The following is a 19,109-nucleotide window of genomic DNA, read 5'->3' on the forward strand; positions in this document are numbered from 1 at the left end:
TGTTAAGTGCCAAGAAAATATAATCCTCGCTGGAATAACCAACTTTGTTCATTCTTCAAAATGTCAATATTAATACCCCTCCAAATCAATTTAAATACAAACCTACTTTATTCTTACAGTTGTTGCTTAAATCCCTTTCAATATCAGATAGTAGTCATCAGTATACAAAACCAGTGAGTTCATTAACCCAAAGGCACTGATTATTTAGAGCAAACCCAAAGGTTGTCAATATTCTCAAGACACTATCAAACAGCGTTAATCAGAGGATGGTAGCTGGGTACAAATGGTGTACATCTGTAATCCCAGCAACTCAGGAGTCTAAGGCAGAAAGATTGCAAATTTGAGGCCAGGTTAAGCCATTTAGTGAACCCTGTCTCAAGGGAGAGAAAGAGAAAGAAAAAAAAAAAAGCTAGGAATATAATTCAAGTAGTGGAGCATTCCTGGTTTCAATCCCCTGTACCACAAAAAATTAATAAAAAAAAAAGACGGTAATTCTGATGCTTATGTACTGCATAAGAATCACATTCTGAAACACCCAGTTGTACAATTTTGCTACCACCATAGTTCTGATCTTTTTAAAACCTTTCTACCCCTCCTTTCTAATTCTTAATAATCTGGGAATCTCAGGACATGCACATATCAGAAAACAAGTAAATGTAACAAAATAACCAGAAGATGCAACATATACTTAAATTTAGTTTCAAGCTACAAGGTCATTCAATCAGTCTAAAAGAGACATTAGTTAACAACAGCTCATCTTAGATTTAACAGGAGAGAGTATACTTGGAATTGACACTACTCACCTTTAGGACAGAAGCTAAGCTGGTCATGTGCTCGTTGAGGGCACCCTCAGACTCCTTATATGTCAAGCAAGTAAACTGGTACTCCTCAGGATCAAAGGCATCAGCGCCTTGCTGTTCCACGTCGCTGGCTACTCCCACATAATAATCCTCTATGTCCCCAGGGTCCTCTTCCTCTTCCTCCTCCTCCTCCTCACAATTTGGGTCATAGTCCTCTTCATTGCTGTCAGACCCCTGGCTATTCATGTCCACAGACATCTTAGCATCCAGTCAAGTTGCAGATCAGGAAAGGAGTTGCTTTCTCTCCCTCCCCCCAAACTTTACCGCTTTCTCAAATGCATTAGTGTTTTTGTCTTCTAAAAAAGGAAAAAAAGAAATATTACTTTCCCCATGAGAAATTATAACAAAAACCATTAAAAAATCAAAATGCCATAGCTTTGGCCCTATGCCCAATATGGCATATTCTAACTTAAGTTTCACATGAGAACTCTTTACCATCATCTCCCTGACTCAAACTTATCAAAGGGAAACCCTCCCTCTAGAAGCAAAAGAAGCTGTTAATGAAACCACAAGGAGGGCCTGGCACAAAAGGGCAGGGCTTTCTATCCCATATCAGGAAGTCAAATTCTAATGGAATTGCCCTTCTTGCCAAAGACCTTAAAGAAGCAGCATATTCTTTCAGCTGATTGCATAAAGAGATAATCTAAAGGTTTAGCTATCAAAGTTTAAAATTTTGCTAAGCATGTCCCAGTGAATGGTGGCACAGACAGTATGTAATTAGGGAGACAGTTCCTTCCTGGTATAATATAAGGGAAAGAAAATATTTTTTCACAGACATCCATCTCAGATGACTGGAAAATAGGTGCACAGTTAGAAAAGAAAAATAAACAGGACATAGTGGCACACACCTGCAAACCCAGGGACGGAGGAAGCTGAGGCATAAGAATATCAAGTTCAAAGACAGCCTCAGCAACTTCCCAAGGCCCTGTCTCAAAATAAAAAAAAAAGGGTTGGGGATGTGACTCAATGGTTAACCACCCCTGGGTTCAATCCCTGGTTAAAAAAAAAGAAAAAGAAAAAGAAAAAAGAAAGAAAAAATAAAAAGAAAAATAAAAACCACATAGCTCTTCAGCTCTGCTGAGTGACTGGGACTGTGGCTCAGTGACAGAGCGCTTGCCTTGCATATGAGGCACTGGGTTCGATCCTTAGAATCATATAAAAATAAATAAAGTAAAGATACTGTGTCCATCTACAACTAAAAAATTATTAAAAAAAAAAAAAAAAAAGAGGGCTGGGGATGTGGCTCAAGCGGTAGCGCATGCGTGCGGCCCAGGTTCGATCCTCAGCACCACATACAAACAAAGATGTTGTGTCCGCCAAAAACTAAAAAAAAATAAAATAAAATATTAAAAATTAAAAAAAAAAAGAGTTCTGTGAGTAGCCAGATGTGGTCACACACACCTATAACCTAAGCTACTCCAGAGGATGAAGCAGGAGGATCATAAGTTTGAGGCCAGCCTCAGCAATTTAAAGAGGCCCTCAGCAACTTTCCAAGACCTTCTCAAACAAAACAAGAGTCTGCTGAAGGGCTGGGGATGTAGCTCAAGCAGTAGCGCACTCGCCTGGCATGCGTGCGACCTGGGTTCGATCCTCAGCACCACATACAAACAAAGATGTTGTGTCTGCTGAAAACTAAAAAAAATAAATAAATATTAAAAAGTTCTCTCTCAAAAAAAAAAAAAGCAGTGTGGAAAAAAAAAGAGTCTGCTGAAGCTTTAAAGAGGTACTGAAAAAGAAAAGTAAGTGATTCAATAGTGAAGAAAAAACTGCACATATTCTGCCTAGCAGGATCAAGGTTAGGAAAAATCATAATCTATATTGGATGAAGAAATAAGAGTTTAAATCCAACCAGCCATTGAAAAATCTTCACAGATCAAAATGTTACTCAGTTATATGTAAATGAAAAAAGAACACTAGTTGAGAAAGCAAATCAGTCACAAATGTTAACTTCTACTCAAGGAAATACAAACTTCTCTCCATAAATATTTTTCTTTTTTTTAAATACCTATTTTTTTTTAGTTGTCAATAAGCCCTTATTTTAATTATTTATATGCAGTGCTGATAATCGAACCCAGCCCAACAAATACTATTTCAAGTGATGACTTTCAACAAAAAAAAAAAATCAACTAGTGTTTAGATTTAAAAATGGAGAGAGGGGGCTGGGGATATGGCTCAAGCGGTAGCACGCTCGCCTGGCATGCGTGCAGCCCGGGTTCGATCCTCAGCACCACATACAAAGATGTTGTGTCTGCCGAAAACTAAAAAATAAATATTAAAAAAATTCTCTCTCTCTCTCTCTCTCACTCTTTCTAAAANACGACTGGGAAAAGCTGGAAATGAAGCTCAGTGGTAGAGCATCTGCCTAGCACACATGAGGTAGTACGTTTAAATCCTAACATACACCACCAAAACAAGCAAACAAATAAATAAATAGGCTCATGGTGGGGCCCCAAGCACTGAAATGGAGCAAATAAAATTCCATGCATGGGGCTGGGGATATAGTTCAGTTAGTACAGTGCTTATTTCACATGCACAAAGTCCTGAATCAATCCCCAGTACCACAAAAAAAAAAAAAAAATCCATGCAAGAATGTTTTTTTTCAAAATGAACCTTGCAATTATGAATAATTATAATACACTAATAAAAGTACCACTTTAAAAAAAATAAAAGAAAAAATACACACAGGGCAGCAAAATGATGTTTGCAGTTCAGCTTTTAACAAATTTTGTAGAATCTCCTAATTACAACTGAGCTTATAAATGGTATTTTTTTTCCTCTGTAATAATGTTAATCTTTAATCTAAAAATACCTGTAATTTCTGAAGACCCTTCAGGCAGCTGTCACCCAAATATTTTGTCATATGATTTCCATCTAAAATGAAAACACAGAATATTTATATTTTTAAAACTAGTACCTGCTTTTACAAATTTATTTTTTCAAAAGCAAAGATTTAAAAAGACAAGTATAGGCTGGGGATATAGCTCAGTGGTAGAGCATTTACTATCAAGTATGAGGCCCTGAGTTCAATCCCCAGCACCATAAAATAAATGAACAGAAAAAAACAAGGGACCAGAGAAACTACTATCTTCTTTTAGGTTCCCCCCAAAAAACTCATATATCAAACTTGCAAGAATTACATTATCTTCTAAAAACAGAAAGCATTCAAAGCTAACAGTGTTATAATTTAACTTGGGGTACTAGTGATAGAAATGCTTCCCAATTCCCCTCCCCCAGTTTGAAACCCTACTTCCTTATTTCTGTACTCCAATCTTCACAGTCCCTATCTTTTTTTTTTTTTTAGTATTTGGCGGACACAAAATCTTTGTTTGTATGTGGTGCTGAGGATCGAACCCGGGCCGCACGCATGCGCTACCGCTTGAGCCACATCCCCAGCCCTTAAATATCACTATTTCAATTCCGAATGTTACACAGAGGTTGACAAAAAAATATGTAACTGACTTGGACTACTATAAAGTTACCATTGCTGTGCTAATTAACACAGAATACTGGTAATATTTCAGACCTCACTTTACTCATGAAAAAGTTAATACTCAAATAAAAATGTGCCCAATAGGACACCCAATAGGCAATATTAATATCCATCTCCCATTTCTCTTCTGACTTACTCCTCCTGGGACATCTGGCTTTCTTAAGAGACTAGTAAGTACTACCTGCTTATTCAATAAGAAATTTAATGTCAGTTGCTTTTATTCTTTAGATTTTCATGAAAAGGGGTTGGGATTGTGGCTCAGTGGGAGAGTGCTTGCCTAGCAAGTGTGAGGCACTGAGTTTGATTCTCAGTGAATAAAATAAAGGTCCATGAACATCTTAAAAAAAAGAAAGAAAAAAAATTCGTAAAAAAACAGGTTTATAACTTCCAGAGAAATACTTCAGATATAGAAAGTAAAATATAAGCTAAGTGAAAAATCTAAGTCTGAACAATAACTGTAGATTATTTTCAAAATAATGAAAACTGGGCATAGTGGATCACACATATAATCCCAGCAATTTAGGAGGTAGAAGCAGGATGGCCAAGTTCAAGGCCAACTTCAGCAGTACAGTGAGCAAGATCCTCTCTCAAAATAAAAACTGCTGGAGAAGTAGCTCAGTGGTAAAGTGCCCCTGGATTCAATACCCAGTATGGGGAGGGGGTGGGGAAGAATGGAGGAATTGATTTTTCAAAGCATCTTCATCTATATTTTTACATAAGATATTACTTATTGGGCAAGTTTAATGTGAATATTGCTACCATTTACAAGAAAAAAATCATTATTACCAATAGGTGATGGTGGCACATGTCTATCATCCCAGCAATTCAGGAGATGAGGCAGGAAATCACAAGTCTAAGACCAACCTCAGCAATTTAGCAAGGCCCTAAGCAACTTAGAGAGACCGTGTCTGAAAATAAAAAATAAAAAGGGCTGGGAATGTAGCTCAGTGGTTAAGCGTTCCTGGGTTAAATCCCCAATACTAAAAACAAAACAAACACACAAAAAAACCCAAAACAATAGGTCTCATTAGCTGGGCATGGTAGTGCATGCAGGTAATCCTAGTGAGGCTGAGTCAGGAGGTGTGAAAGTTCAAGCCAGCCTCAGCAATTTATGGAGACCCTCTCAAAAAATTATTGTAGCCAGGAGCAGTGGTACATGCCTGTACCCAACGGCTTGGGAGACTGAGGCAGGACTACAAACTCAAAGCCAGTCTCAGTAGTACATGCCTGTACCCAGAGGCTTGGAAAGCTGAGGCAGGAGGATTACAAATTCAAAGCCAGTCTCAGCAACTTAGTAAGGCCCTAAACAACTCAGTGAGACCCTGACTCTAAAATATTTTAAAAGGGCTGGGGATGTGGCTCAGTGGTTAAGTGGCCCTGGTTTCGATCTCCAGTACCAATCAATGTGTGTGTGTGTGTTGTGTTTATGTGTGTGAGTGTAAGGCTGGGGGTAGCTCAGTGGTAGAGCACCCCTGAGTTCAACCCTGTCAAAAATGATAACAGATCTCATTTAAGAACAGCCTTAATCTTCATAATCCTATAAAGTGGCTTTTTTTTTTTGGAACTGGGATTGACCCAGAGGTATTCAACCCCTGAGCCACATCTCAGCCCTTTTTATTTTGGGCCTCGCTTATTTGCTGAGGCTGGCCTTGACCTTGCAACCCTCCTGCCTCAGCCTACTGAGTTGCTGAGATTATAGGCATGTACCACCATTCCAGCCAAAATGATTATTTTCCCCTTCCTACCAATGAGTATGCTACAGTCTATAAAGGTTAAGTAATTTACTTGCCCAGGATCACACCACTGACAAAAAGCAGAACACAACATCAGTATACCATTAGACCCATGGTCTATGGGGATTCATAACTAGCTATCACCTTCCCACAGAGCCCGATAGAAAGCTACAGGAAGAGCCTCTGGGATAACACCAACAAAAGAATGTGCTTTCAAATTTTTTTTATTTATCCTCAAGATCTGTGCTTAAGAGGTTGACCAGAGGCTTCTTATCAACCAAATATTCAAGAATTGTGGGGAAAAAAGAACTCTAATTCTACTTTGTGGGTATTCTAGGTCCAGATTTAAATTAAAAGTTGGCCAATTGGAGTGGCACATGCCTGTGATCCCAGCGTCTTGGGTGGCTGAGGCAGGAGAATTGCAAGTTCAAGGCCAATATGGGCAGCTTAGCAGATCCTATCCTAAAATAAAAAATAAAAAAGGTTGGGAAAATAACTTGGTAATAGAGAATCCCTGGATTCAATCTCCATACTGTCAAAAAAGTAAATAATAATTAATTTTTATTATTTTCATGCTGGGCACAGTGGCGCACACCTGAAATCCCAGGGGCTCAAGAGGCTGAGACAGGAGGATCAAAGCCAGCCTCAGCAACTTAGTGAGGCACTAAGCAACTCAGTGAGATCCTGTCTCTAAATAAAACACAAAAAATAGGGTTGGGGATGTAGCTCAGTGGTTGAGTGCCCTGAGTTAAATTCCCAGTGCCAAAAAACAAAAACAAATTTTATTTTTTTCAAAGTTCATTATCAGTGCTGACCCTGCTCAAAGAGGTCAGTATTCCACCCCCATACTGGGGATTGAACCCATGGTGGTCTACCACTGAGCTATATCTCCTGTCCTCTCCATTTTTCATTTTGAGATAGTGTTTCACTCAATTGCAGAGGCATATCTCCAACTTGTGTTCCTGCCTCAACCTCCCCAATAGCTGGGATAATAGGTGTACATCACTGTACCTGCCTTATTATTCCCTTTATAACAAAACTGATGGCAATGCTTCGATTTCATTTGGATGTTAAATATGGAGTAATTAAAACCATTTTCTCCCATCCAAAGTCATATTTTCATCCATCTGCCACCCACCCTAGGCTCACTCACCAGGCCTGGTCACACACGGAAAAGCGTCCAAACTGAAGATTTCTCAAAGTTCACAATAACACAAAAAGACGTTTGGCAAGCCTGACGGACGTTTACTTTAGAAATGATTATCTAGCACAAGTCATTACTAACAACATTTCCAAAGAAAACAGTTTTGGCACAAAAATATGAACAAGGAACTTAGTTTCAAAACTCTTCATTCCATCTGTCCTGTCTCATAAGGTAGTCCGGTTTTTCAAACTTAACTTAAAAGGTAAAATGTAAAGTTTAGTTTCCCAGTCTAACCGGCCACATACCAAACATTCAATGGCCACGTGTGACTAGTTGCTACCATACTGAACAGCAAATGTACAGAACATATCCATTGTGACAGAAAGTTCTATGGGACATAATAACAATCAATACTAAGGCGAAGTCATAAAACACGGTTCCCTCTCTCGAGGGTAACCCAGCAGCCTCAGGCAAGGTGGAGACGTAATTCCTAGTTGTATATTATTCCAGAGGTGCGGTCAACGCGACACCCGCGCGGACAACGAGTTCACGCGCTGGCGGGAGACCCTTCAGAGAACAGGCGTTAACAAACCGCGCGGACACCCCTACCAAAACTCCCAAAAATGACTCGAGTGGAGAGCCTCGGAGCGCCTGGCTGAGAGCGCCCAGACGTGCCAGCGCCTGCCGCTCAGAGGCGCTGGCCTCCGATCTCTCTGCGACTTGAAAAAGCTGCATGAGAAGGAAAGCCAGAGAAACTCTGGCTCACCGGCCCTTGCCGTCCCTCTCAGGCGGCAGAGACCCTGGAACCACGTACGGTAGGCTGTGGGCGCCGGGGGCCTCGAAGGCGGCGGTGAAGGCGGAGCCCTGCCCGGTCCTGGAGGCGCGCGAAACACTCCACCCCCCCCCACACACACACACCGGCTAGTCAGGGTAAACAAGGCCTCAACTCAAGTCGCGCACTTACCTGGAGCCGCGTGTTCGCGGATGCAGAGCACATGCGGGCCAGACCAGGTCAGGCGGACCACACGAACAGACTGAGGTGCAAGTAGCAGCGGAAGCTGCGGGCCGACGCCGGTCCGGCCCGCGCAGCTTCCTCTGGCGGAGTTCGTCCCCGCAGCTCCGGAAGTATTCAGCGCACTGGCGTCACTTCCGGTCGGGGTCGCCGCGCGGTCGCCCGGGTAGCTACGCCCGGCAGGCAAGGGTTCCCCCAGGGGCTGCTTTCTTGTAAACTTGCTTTTTACTGGAGTGGGGTCAAGATACCGCTACACTGCCCACTGCCCAGAAGTTCGAAAAGATGGTCGAGATATTTTTTAAATCATCGCTTTTTCTTTCTTAATTTTTTAATAGTTGTAGATAGATGGACATCATGCCTTTGTTTTTTTTTTTAATAACTTGTAGTTGAACGCAAACCTTTATTTTTCACTTATTTGTTTTTATGTGGTGCTGAGGATCGAACCCAGGGCCTTGCAAGTGCTAGCTACAACCCCATCCCTTATCCATCGTCCATCGGTTTTTTTGGTTTTTTTTTTTTTTTTTTGTTTGGACTACCTGCTGATTCCACTGTTTATTCTCACACTTTGGTATCCATAGCGTGGATAAAAGATCATTGGTTTCCCAGCAGCTCTCTGACCGGAGGGGAGCTGAACAGACAGGGGGAGCTGTCTTTTCTCCAAAGAAGTTTGCTAGGTGGCCTGCGAGCTGCAATGCAGCTGCAGGCTTCAGCTTTCCCGCCATGAATGGGTTATGCAGTTTTCCGGCTTCCACTCGCTGTATAAGATTGCAGTTTACCGGGTGCGCACGCCTGTAATCCCAGCGGCTAGGGAGGCTGAGTCAGAAGGATCAAGAGTTCAAAGCCAGCCTCAGCAAAGGCTGAGATGGTAAGCATCTCAGTGAGATCCTGTCTCGAAATAAAATACGAAATAGAGCTGGGGATGTGACTCAGTGGTCGAGTGCCCCCTGCGTTCAATCCCCGGTATCCAAAAATAAAATTAAATAAATGCATCTTAACTGCTTTGCTGCTCAATTTATTCTCACACTTCTTAATTGCCATTAGGACTTCCATTACCTTCTAGGACTGGATTGCAAATGTTGATAGGTAGGACCAAGTCTTCCTCAAGTTGCTGCTCCAGCACATTGGAAATGCCAGAGTAAAACCTATGATGTTAGCGTGCCTCCTGGCAGTACAGGTCCACAGATAACAACAAAAGCCTTTCTACCCATACTGAAGTCCCTTGTATACTAATAGTCAAGATACCTATGCCTAACAGGCTTTCTTAGGTAGTTCCTGTAAGAAACACATGATTTTCAGCTTCCAAATAATTCAAAGATCATGTACATAAATCAGGTATAATCAAGTATTAAAAAGACTCAAATTAATTAAAGTGAAAATTAATACTAATGAGTGATATGTTGTAAGATTATGAGTTTTGTATATTAGCAACACAAAGATCTACATACTATAATCCAGTGTACTTGTTTCATTTTGTTGTGACAAAACATATCCATGTAAATTATTATGGTACTAGCAAAAGACCCAAAATACATTTTCTGCAAATGAAATTTCAAATATCATTTTGTGTTACTAGTATTAAGTTTACTCCATTGAGTAGAAGAGGACATTAAGTCTTTTTGATCTAATCCAGGGATTTGCAAATGCTAGCCAGCGTTTTGCTGAACTACATCCCAGCCCACATTCAGTCTTTTTCTAAAGAATTCCTGAACAGGGCTGGGGCTGTTGCTCAGTGGTTGAGCAGTTGCCTAGCACATATGAGGCACTGGGTTCAATCCTCAGCACCACATAAAAATAAATAAAAGCCAGGCACAGTGATGAACACTGGATTACTCCCAGCAGCTCTAGAGGCTGAAGCAGGAGGATGGCGAGAGTTCAAAACTAGCCTCAGCAAAAGCAAGGCACTAAGCAACTCAGTAAGACTCTTTCTCTAATAAAATACAAAATAGGACTGGGGATGTGGCTCAGTGGTCGACTACTCCTGAATTCAATCCCCAGTACCCAAATAAATAAATAAAGTGTCCATCTACAACTAAAAAAAAAAAAAAAAGAATTCCTGAACTTCCAGGTATGGTGGCACCTGTGATCCCAGCTACTGGGGAAGTTGAGGCAGGAAGATCTCAAGTTCAAGGCCAGCCTCAGCAATTTAGCAAGACTCTGTCTCAAAACAAAATAAAATGAGATATAAAGGGTTGGGGATTGCTGTGGTTTGGATGTGAGGTGTCCCCAAAAAATTCATGTGTGAGATAATGCAAGAAGGTTTAGAGGAGATATGAATTAATCACCTGATGGGATTAACTGAATGGCAATTGAAGGCAGGGGGCTGTGACTGGGGCATTGGGGTCAAAGTTTTGGGGTATATATTTGTATTTGGAAAATGGAAATACCTCTCTCTCTCTCTCTCTCTCCTTCTGCTTACTTATCATGATGTGAGCCACTCTTCTCTACCATACTCTTCTGCCATGATGCTCTGCCTCACCTCGAGCACTGAGGAATGGAGTCAGCTGTCTATGGACTGAGAACTCTGAAACAATCAGCCCTCAAATAAACTTTTTCTCCTCTACAATTGTTCTGGTCAGGGTCTTTTAGTTACAACCGTGAAAAAGTTGACTAAAACAGAATATAGCTCAGTGGTAAGGTACCCTTGGAACCTTAGCAATTCCCAGCACCAAAAAGAAAAAAAAAAAATTCCGCATTTGCAAAATACAGAATGAAGATGCTAAGTATCAAGTGCATACATATACAGAATATTGGAATCCTATGTACAGTCTTTCCACAGTACTTGCAGGAGTGGAGGGTTGAAATTGCATCTAGGACATGGTACCAAAATCTAAGGATGCTTGAGTCTATTATATAAAATGGCACAGTATTTATATATGCACATATACATTTATTCACATTCTCCCATATACTTTGGATTGCTTAGAATACCTAATTCAATTAAAATGATATATAAACAGTTTTTATACCCTTGCTTAGGAAAAAAGTTTGTATAGACATAATGGGGGGGGGGTTGATATTTTGGGTCTGCAGTTGAATCAGATGTGGATAAGGTACAGAACACCAAGGGGTGGGGATATAGCTCAATAGTAAAGTACTCCTGGGTTCACTCCCCAGTGCCACACAAAGAAAATACAGTGAAGAAAGCTGTTAAAAATTATGTTGTTCTGCAGGGTGTGGTGCATACACCTGTAACCCCAGTGACTCAGGAGGCTGAGACAAGAGAATTACAGTTCAAAGCCAGCTTCAGCAATAGCGAGGCACTAAGAAATTCAGTAAGACCCTATCTCTAATAAAAATACAAAGTAGGGGTGGGATGTGGCTCAGTGGTCGAATGTCCCTGAGTTCAATCCCGGTGCCAAAAAAAAAAAAATATATATATATATTGTTCTGGCCTGAGGGTATAACTCAATGGTATAGAGTGTGTGCTTAGCACTTGTGAGGCTCTGGATTTAATCATCAGCATCACCAAACAAAAAGCTGTTCTGAGGCAATTTATTGGCATGGAAAGATGTTTGCAAAATACTCTTTAAGTGATAAGAATAGGATACAAAGCCATTTGTAAGAAACTCCATTTTCAAAATACAAATGCATATAAAATGAATAAATATAAGCAGACATTGTGGCATACACCTGTAATCCCAGTGACTCAGAAGCCTGAGGCAGGAGGATTGCAAGTTCAAAGACAGCCACAGCAATTTAGTGAGGCCCTAAGCAACCAAAGTGAGAACCTGTCTCAAAATTTAAAAAAGGGCTGGGATGTAGCTCCATGATAAAGTGTCCCTGGATTCAATCCCAGGTACCAGAAAGGAAGAAAGAAGAAGAAAAGAAAGTCTCTCGTGGTTTCTTCTTTTTTAAATTTTTTTTTTTTAGTTGTAGATGGACAAAATATCTTTATTTATTTGTATGCCGTGCTGAGGATTGAACCCAGTGCCTCACACGTGCTAGGCAAGTGCTCTACCACTGAGCTACAACCCCAGCCCTCTCATCGTTTCTTTTGAACAATAATCCAGACAGGCCACAATGGAGATGGTTTATCTCAGCTATACCAAGTCTGGATCCTCATCAAGAATACTCTGGGGGGAGGGGGGATAGTAGAGCATAGGAAAGGTAGCAGAATACAACAGTTACTAATATGGCATTATGTAAAAATGTGGATGTGTAATTGATGTGATTCTGCAATCTGTATTTGGGGTAAAAATGGGAGTTCATAACCCACTTGAATCGAATGTTTGAAAAATTATATGTCAAGAGTTTTGTAATGTTTTGAATAACCAATAAAAAAACTGTGAAAATAATAAAAACCTGAAATTTTACATTAAAAATAATCCAAACCATAAAATAAAAAAAAGAATACTCTGGGTGTGGACTGGAGTCATAGGGAGGGTTGTTTATTCATCTATCGGTGGTCTATGGTGACTGTCATCTAGGGTTCTCACTGGAATTGTCAGGCAGAATATATATGCATATAATCTCTCTATGTGGCCTTTGCTTCCTGATAACAGTAATGACATCCAAGGACAATTGTCTTGAGAAAGCCAAGCCCAGGTATGGTGATGTGTGTCTGTAAATCCCCGTGGTTTGGGAGGCTGAGAAGGGAGGATTGCAAGTTCAAGGGAGGATTGCAAGTTCAAGGCCAACCTCCTAAGGGAGGCCCTGAGCAATATAGCAAGACCCTGTCTCAAAAATATAAAAAGAGCTGAGGATGTGGCTCAGTAGCTAAGTGCCCTGGGTTCAATTGCTGGTACCCCCCCCCAAAAAAAAAAGGGTTGCTGATGTATCTCAGCAGTAAATTGCCCTTAGATTAAATTTCCAGTACTCCCCCCCAAGAAAACTGAAAGCCAGGTAGGAGCTATTTTGACTTTTTGACTTAGCCTTCAAAATCACAAAGCATTATTTCTGTCATATACCAATGATAGAGTTTACAAGAGTCCCTTTGGTTCATGGAATAAATGTAGCCCAACCTTCACTGGAGTAACACCATCACTGTGTAAGAAAAGCATGTAAATGTCTTATGGTGATGCTCAATTGTAATCCTAGCTACTTGTGAGAATGAGCAGGACAATCACAAGTTTGAGGTCCTCCTGAGCAATCCAGAGAGACCCTGTCTCAGGAAAAAAAAAAAAAAGAAAAAGAAAAAGAAAGAAAGAAAAGAAAAAGAAAAAGACTGGATGTCGAGAGCAACAAATGAATTATGGTCCTTGTGTAAGGGTAAAAGAAATTGAAGTTAAAGCATAAAAGTTAAAGGGTAAAAGACCGGGTGTTGTAAAGTTTCTAAGCTGCAAGGTCTGAGTTAAAATGTAAAGGATTAGGTATTGTTAGGTTTCTATGTTACCTGCAAAACCTGAAATTTCGGTAGCTGTTAAGACAATGCTTAGAACCGCCCAGTAAACATTTCCCCTGATTGTCTGGTTGTTTAATAACTGAAGGGGTCTGTGTGGTTGCACGCAGGCCTTGCAGGGCCTGAACCAATCAGTTTGAATGTGTACTCTCCTTAGGAATGACCTATCACTCCAGCCTGACCTGTTCCCGCCAATGAATGAACTAATCAGGTTTAGGAGTTGTTGTTCAATTTTCCCGCGCCTAATGATGATTTGTTCTGATGTATACAAAGCCCTCCGCCCTCCCCAAAAAGTGTACTTAAGCAGTGCTCGGCCCCTGCTCGGGGCTCTGGGCTGCTTTCCCTTCTTGAGTGGGCAGGAGCCCCAGCATGCTGGTTCAATAAATCCCCTTCTGCCAATTGCATGAGTGGTCACTTGGTGGTCTCTTTCTCCGACGTTTTGCGGGACCCTTACACTTGAACTGTCCAGAGACAGAGACTATACTTCCCTTGGGAATTTCTCAAGAGTAAAGGCCCTAATTGAAGATTGCCCATTTGTTATGGTGACACCCTGTTCAAAGGGAGATTTTGTGCCAGCCACAGAATTTTATTAGTTCATAATCTTGGGTTCAAACATTAGCTGCCCAGGGCGTAGAGAGTTATGGGTGCAAGCTGATAATTATAACTAGGATGCACAGAAGTTTGTCCTTCATTTTGAGTGCTTTGAAGAAACTTGTTCACAATAAATCCTTTTTTTTTTTAAAGAGAGAGAGAGAGAGAATTTTTTTTAATATTTATTTTTTAGTTATCAGTGGACACAACATCTTTGTTTGTAATGGTGCTGAAGATCGAACCCCAGCCACACACATGCCAGGCGAGCGAGCCACCGCCCGAGCCACATCCCCAGCCACAATAAATCCTTTTTAATGATATAATCTATATAATAAATGTGCTGAGATGATTCTGTGTCATTGTACTCCATTAGAGTGTAGTACCCACTTGGTCTCAGCTTTTTCTATTTGTGTGTGTCTGTTTTTTTCCTAATCCCCATCACCCCTTGTCCAGTTTCCTGAATTAACTGTTGTGCAGTTTGTGACAACTGGGGATGTAGCTCAGTGGTAGACCACTTGCCCACACAGCAATAAATAAATAAATAATAAAACAAAAAAGTGCTAGAGAAGTAGCTCAGCAGTACAGTAACCCTGGGTTCAATCACCAGTCCTCTCACCCTGCCAAAAGAAAAAAAGAAGAGAGAGAGAAAGTGGTCAAGCTAAGATTTCTTTTCTTTTTTTTTTTTTAATATTTTATTTACATTTTAGTTTTCGGCGGACACAACATCTTTGTTTGTATGTGGTGCTGAGGATCAAACCTGGGCTGCACCCATGCCAGGGGAGCGTGCTACCGCTTGAGCCACATGCCCAGCCCCAAGCTAAGATTTCTAACACTGGCCATCTGACTCTTTCCTAAGGTATTGTATCCTTTTTCTGCATTTCATTTTATGGATATATTATCTATTTGAAGCAGGGTGTGATGACATACACTTGTAATCCCAACTACTCAGGAGGCTAAGGCAGGAGGAGCAAAAATTTGAGGCCAGCCTTAGAAATTTAGTGAGACCCTATCTCAAGATACAAAATGAAAGGGGCTGGGGATGTAGCTCGGTTGTGAAGCATCCCTGGTTTTTATCCTCAGTACCAGAAAAAAAAAAAAAAAATGAGTTCATCTATTTGAGCACACTTCTGTTGCAGATATTCTCATTCCAATTTTTCACATTTATAGTGTTTCAGTGAATATTTTTATATGTACATATATTTGCATAATTGTGAAAATCCGGGGCTTTTATCCTAGAAATGGATTTGGTGAGCCAACTGATATGCTCATTTTACATTGTAATGGATAGTATCAGATCACATTTTTATTTATTTATTTATTATTTTTTTTTTTAAGAGAGAGAATTTCAATATTTATTTTTTACTTCTTGGTGGACACAACATCTTTGTTTGTATGTGGTGCTGAGGATCGAACCCGGGCCGCACGCATACCAGGCGAGCGCGCTACCGCTTGAGCCATATCCCCGGCCCCAGATCACATTTTTAAAAATGCCTCTTTTTTTTTTTTTTCCACTTGGCTAAAGGCCAGGTATTATGTCATTAAACATAATGGTGAGGAAAGGCAACCATAGTACTATTAGTCAGGGAGCTTTGGTCTAGCAGGAGATGCAGAAATTAGTTGAATAATTCAAGTAAGGATGAAATTACCTCTGTGGCCAGTACTGCATATGACAGTAGGTGGGCTCCATCCTCTAAACCCTCTATTGATCTCATACAATTTCTTTGCCTTAGTTCTTCCCATACACTATTGACTTCCAAATATTCATTTCTAGTCCTAATTAATTCCCTGAATGTCACACTCAATATATTCAATTGTCCACTCAATACCCTCATTTGGAGATCATATTGACACTCAAATTTAACTTGTTCCAAATAAATTTCTCAAACTTATTCCTAAATTTGTCACTCTCACAGTATTTCCTGGCTCGTTACTGCTGTCTCTCTTGTTTACTTAGGCCAAAAGTTCATGAAACATCCATGAATCTTTCTTTCCCTTATCAAATTTCACATTCAGGCCTGGGGTTGTAGCTCAGTGGTAGAGCACTTGCCTAGCATGTGTGAGGCCCTGGGTTCAATCCTCAGCACCACATATAAATAAACAAAATAAAGGTATTGTGTCCAACTACAACTAAAAAAAAATTCACATTCAATCTAAAATCAATTCCAACATAAGTCCTGACTTTTGTACTTAATTTGTATCTGCTGTTCTAGCCCAAACCACTCCATATACCCCTGGATGTGAGCAATAGTCCCTTAACTAGTCTCCCTGCTTCTACTCTTATTCTACTGTATTTACTTTTTACACTGTTTAGAAATATATTTTTAAAGCATGAAACATGTTATTTCCCTGTTCATAACACTCTAACTTCCTCCCACAGGCTTGGCCATATAGGTCTATAGAAGGCAGTACCTAGAGCTAGCTAGGCAATGGTTAGAAACCCATTGGAAGCTTCCTAGCTGTGTGACCTTGGGCAAGGAATCTCACCCATGTCTGTGATTTAGTTTGCTCATTTGTTAAACAGGAATAATAACAGCATCTTATACTGAGTGAAAAGAGCAAAAGAATATTTATAATAGTATTTTTTTAATTTAAAAAAGGTGCTAGGCAAGGTGGCACATGCCTGTAATCCCAGTGGTTTGGGAGGCTGAGGCAGGAGGATTGTGAGTTCAAAACCAGCCTCAGCATTTTAGTGAGGCACTAAGCAACTAAGCAAGACGCTGTTTCTAAATAAAATATTAAAAAGGGCTGGAGATGTAGCTCAGTGGATAAGTACCCCTGGATTCAATTCCCAACACCCCTCAAAAAAAAAGTTTGCATAAGTTTGTGTATGTTAAGCTGTAGTTAAACATATATATGTAAACACACTGTAAGGATCCTGAAAGGACACCAACAAAATGCTAATATTTTATATTCTTGTTTTTAGGGTTAGGCTTTTTTTTTTTTTTTTTCTGATACTGGGGATTGAATCCAGGGGCACTTTACCATTGAGCTATATCACTAGCTCTTATTTTTTATTCTGATACAGGATGTCACTGAGTTGTCCAAACTAGCCTTGAACTTGACAATCCTCCTGCCTCAGTCTCCTGCACAGGCATGTGCCACCACTACAGGACCCAACGTTTATTTTTATCTATCTATCTATCTATCATCTATCTATTTATTTATTTATTTTGGTACTGGGGATTGAACACAGGGGCACTGGACCACTGAGCCACATCCCATATTTTGTACTTTATTTAGAGACAGGATCTCACTGAGTTGCTTAGCACCTCACTTTTGCTGAGGCTGTCTTCGAACTCATGATCTTCCTGCCTCAATCTCCCCAGCTGTTGGGATTACAGGTATGTGCCACTGCACCTGGCCCAACATTTATCTTTATTCTTATTTATTTATTTTGGTACTGAGGATTGAACCCAGGAGTGCTTTGCCACTAAGCTACAATCCAAAAGCCTTTTATTTTTTGAGGCAGGGTCTTGTAAAATTGCTTAGACTGTCCTCAAACTTGAAATCCTCCCTCCTCAGCAACCTAAATTGTTGGGTTTACAGGTATCTGCCACATTGCCTACTTGTTTTGTTTGTTTCTGCTGTGCTGTGGATTGAACCCAGGGCCTGTATGTGCTAGGCAAGAGTTCTACCACTGAGCCATATCCGGGACCACAATGCTTTAACATGGATTGTTTTCATTATATGGTAGAACAAGATGCCCTTACATATCTTTTTCAAAAAATTCTTAAGTAATCTAATAAAATTTTTCATTTGCATAATTCAGGGTGACAGGTTTTATTTTAAAAATCCCACTGGAGGGCTGGAGCTGTGGCTCAGCAGTTGAGCATTTGCCTGGCATGTGTGAGGCACTGGGTTCGATTCACAGCACTGCATGTAAATAAATAAAAGTCTACCAACAACTAAAAAAATATATTAAAAGAAAAATCCCACTGGAGCCAGGCACAATGGCACATGCCTATAATTCCAGCGGTTTGAGAAGCTGAGGCAGGAGGATCATGAGTTCAAAACCAGGCTCAGCAAAGGCAAGACACTAAGAAACTCAGTGAGACCCTGTCTCTAAAAAAAAAAAAAAAAATAGGGCTGGCGATTTGGTTCAGTGGTTGAGTGCCCCTGAGTTCAATCCCTAGTGCTCCCCCCAAAAAAAAATCCTGTTGGAGCCTGGTGTAGTGACATGTCTGTAATCTCAGTGATTTGGGAGGCTGAGGCAGGATTTTGCAAGTTTGAGGCCAGCTGCAGCAATTTAGAAAGGCCCTCAACAATTTTGGCAAGTGTTCTACCACTGAGTTACACCCCCAGCCTAAGACACTCAACAATTGAGAAAGACCCTGTCTCAAAAAACTTAAAAAGGGGCCACACGGGGTGGCACATGCTGGTAATCTCAGCAGCTCTGGAGGCTGAGGCAGGAGGATTACGAGTTCAAAGCCAGCCTCAGCAACTTAGTGAGGCCCTAAGCAACTCAGTGAGACCTTCTCTCTAAATAAAATGCAAAAAAGAACTGTGGCTCAGTGGTTAAGTGCCCCTGTGTTCAATCCTCAGTACCAAAATAAAAAACAAAACACAAAAACCTTAAAAGGGCTTTGAAAGGACACTTGCAGAGTCCACACAAAGTCCAAAGGCCATGCATGCCACACACCGTAATCTCATGCAAGAGATTTATTGTCAGTAACACAAGGCAAACTGAGAAGGCAGTCCTTCCAAGGAGAGCAGCAGCTTGTTGGCACTCACAGAGCAGCTTTATAACCCGCAAGAGGATTCTCTTTTTATAAGTATTTTTTTTAAATTTTTATTTGTTTTAATTAGTTACACATGACAGTACAATGATCTTGACATATCATACATTTGAATCAGACAGGATATAATATCTCATTTTTCTGAGTATACAGGTTGCAGAATCACATTGGTCATGCAGTCACATATATACACACAGTAATAGTA

At 40.5% G+C, this 19,109-nt stretch overlaps 1 protein-coding gene and 1 pseudogene across 4 annotated transcripts in view; both read right to left on the bottom strand.

The window, feature by feature from the left end:
• Nucleotides 1-8,364, bottom strand: part of Arih2 (ariadne RBR E3 ubiquitin protein ligase 2) — a 62,068-nt gene extending 53,704 nt beyond the window's left edge. The window contains exons 1-3 of one of the 4 annotated variants that reach the window (XM_015487240.2): nt 8,192-8,364; nt 3,670-3,731; nt 804-1,156 (exon numbers count right to left, since the gene is read on the bottom strand). In XM_015487240.2, the coding sequence (XP_015342726.1) occupies nt 804-1,058 (255 nt within the window). In that variant the 5' untranslated portion in view covers nt 1,059-1,156; nt 3,670-3,731; nt 8,192-8,364. Of the gene's footprint in view, nt 1-803; nt 1,157-3,669; nt 3,732-5,136; nt 5,259-8,191 lie in introns of those variants that run through there. The other 3 variants (XM_015487243.2, XM_048794395.1, XM_048794396.1) reach the window with 3 other exon arrangements.
• LOC107143184 overlaps nt 7,916-19,109 on the bottom strand; it is a 23,938-nt pseudogene continuing 12,744 nt past the window's right edge.

This window comes from Marmota marmota, unplaced genomic scaffold (genome assembly GCF_001458135.2).
Source record: "Marmota marmota marmota unplaced genomic scaffold, marMar, whole genome shotgun sequence".
Lineage (NCBI taxonomy): Eukaryota > Metazoa > Chordata > Mammalia > Rodentia > Sciuridae > Marmota > Marmota marmota.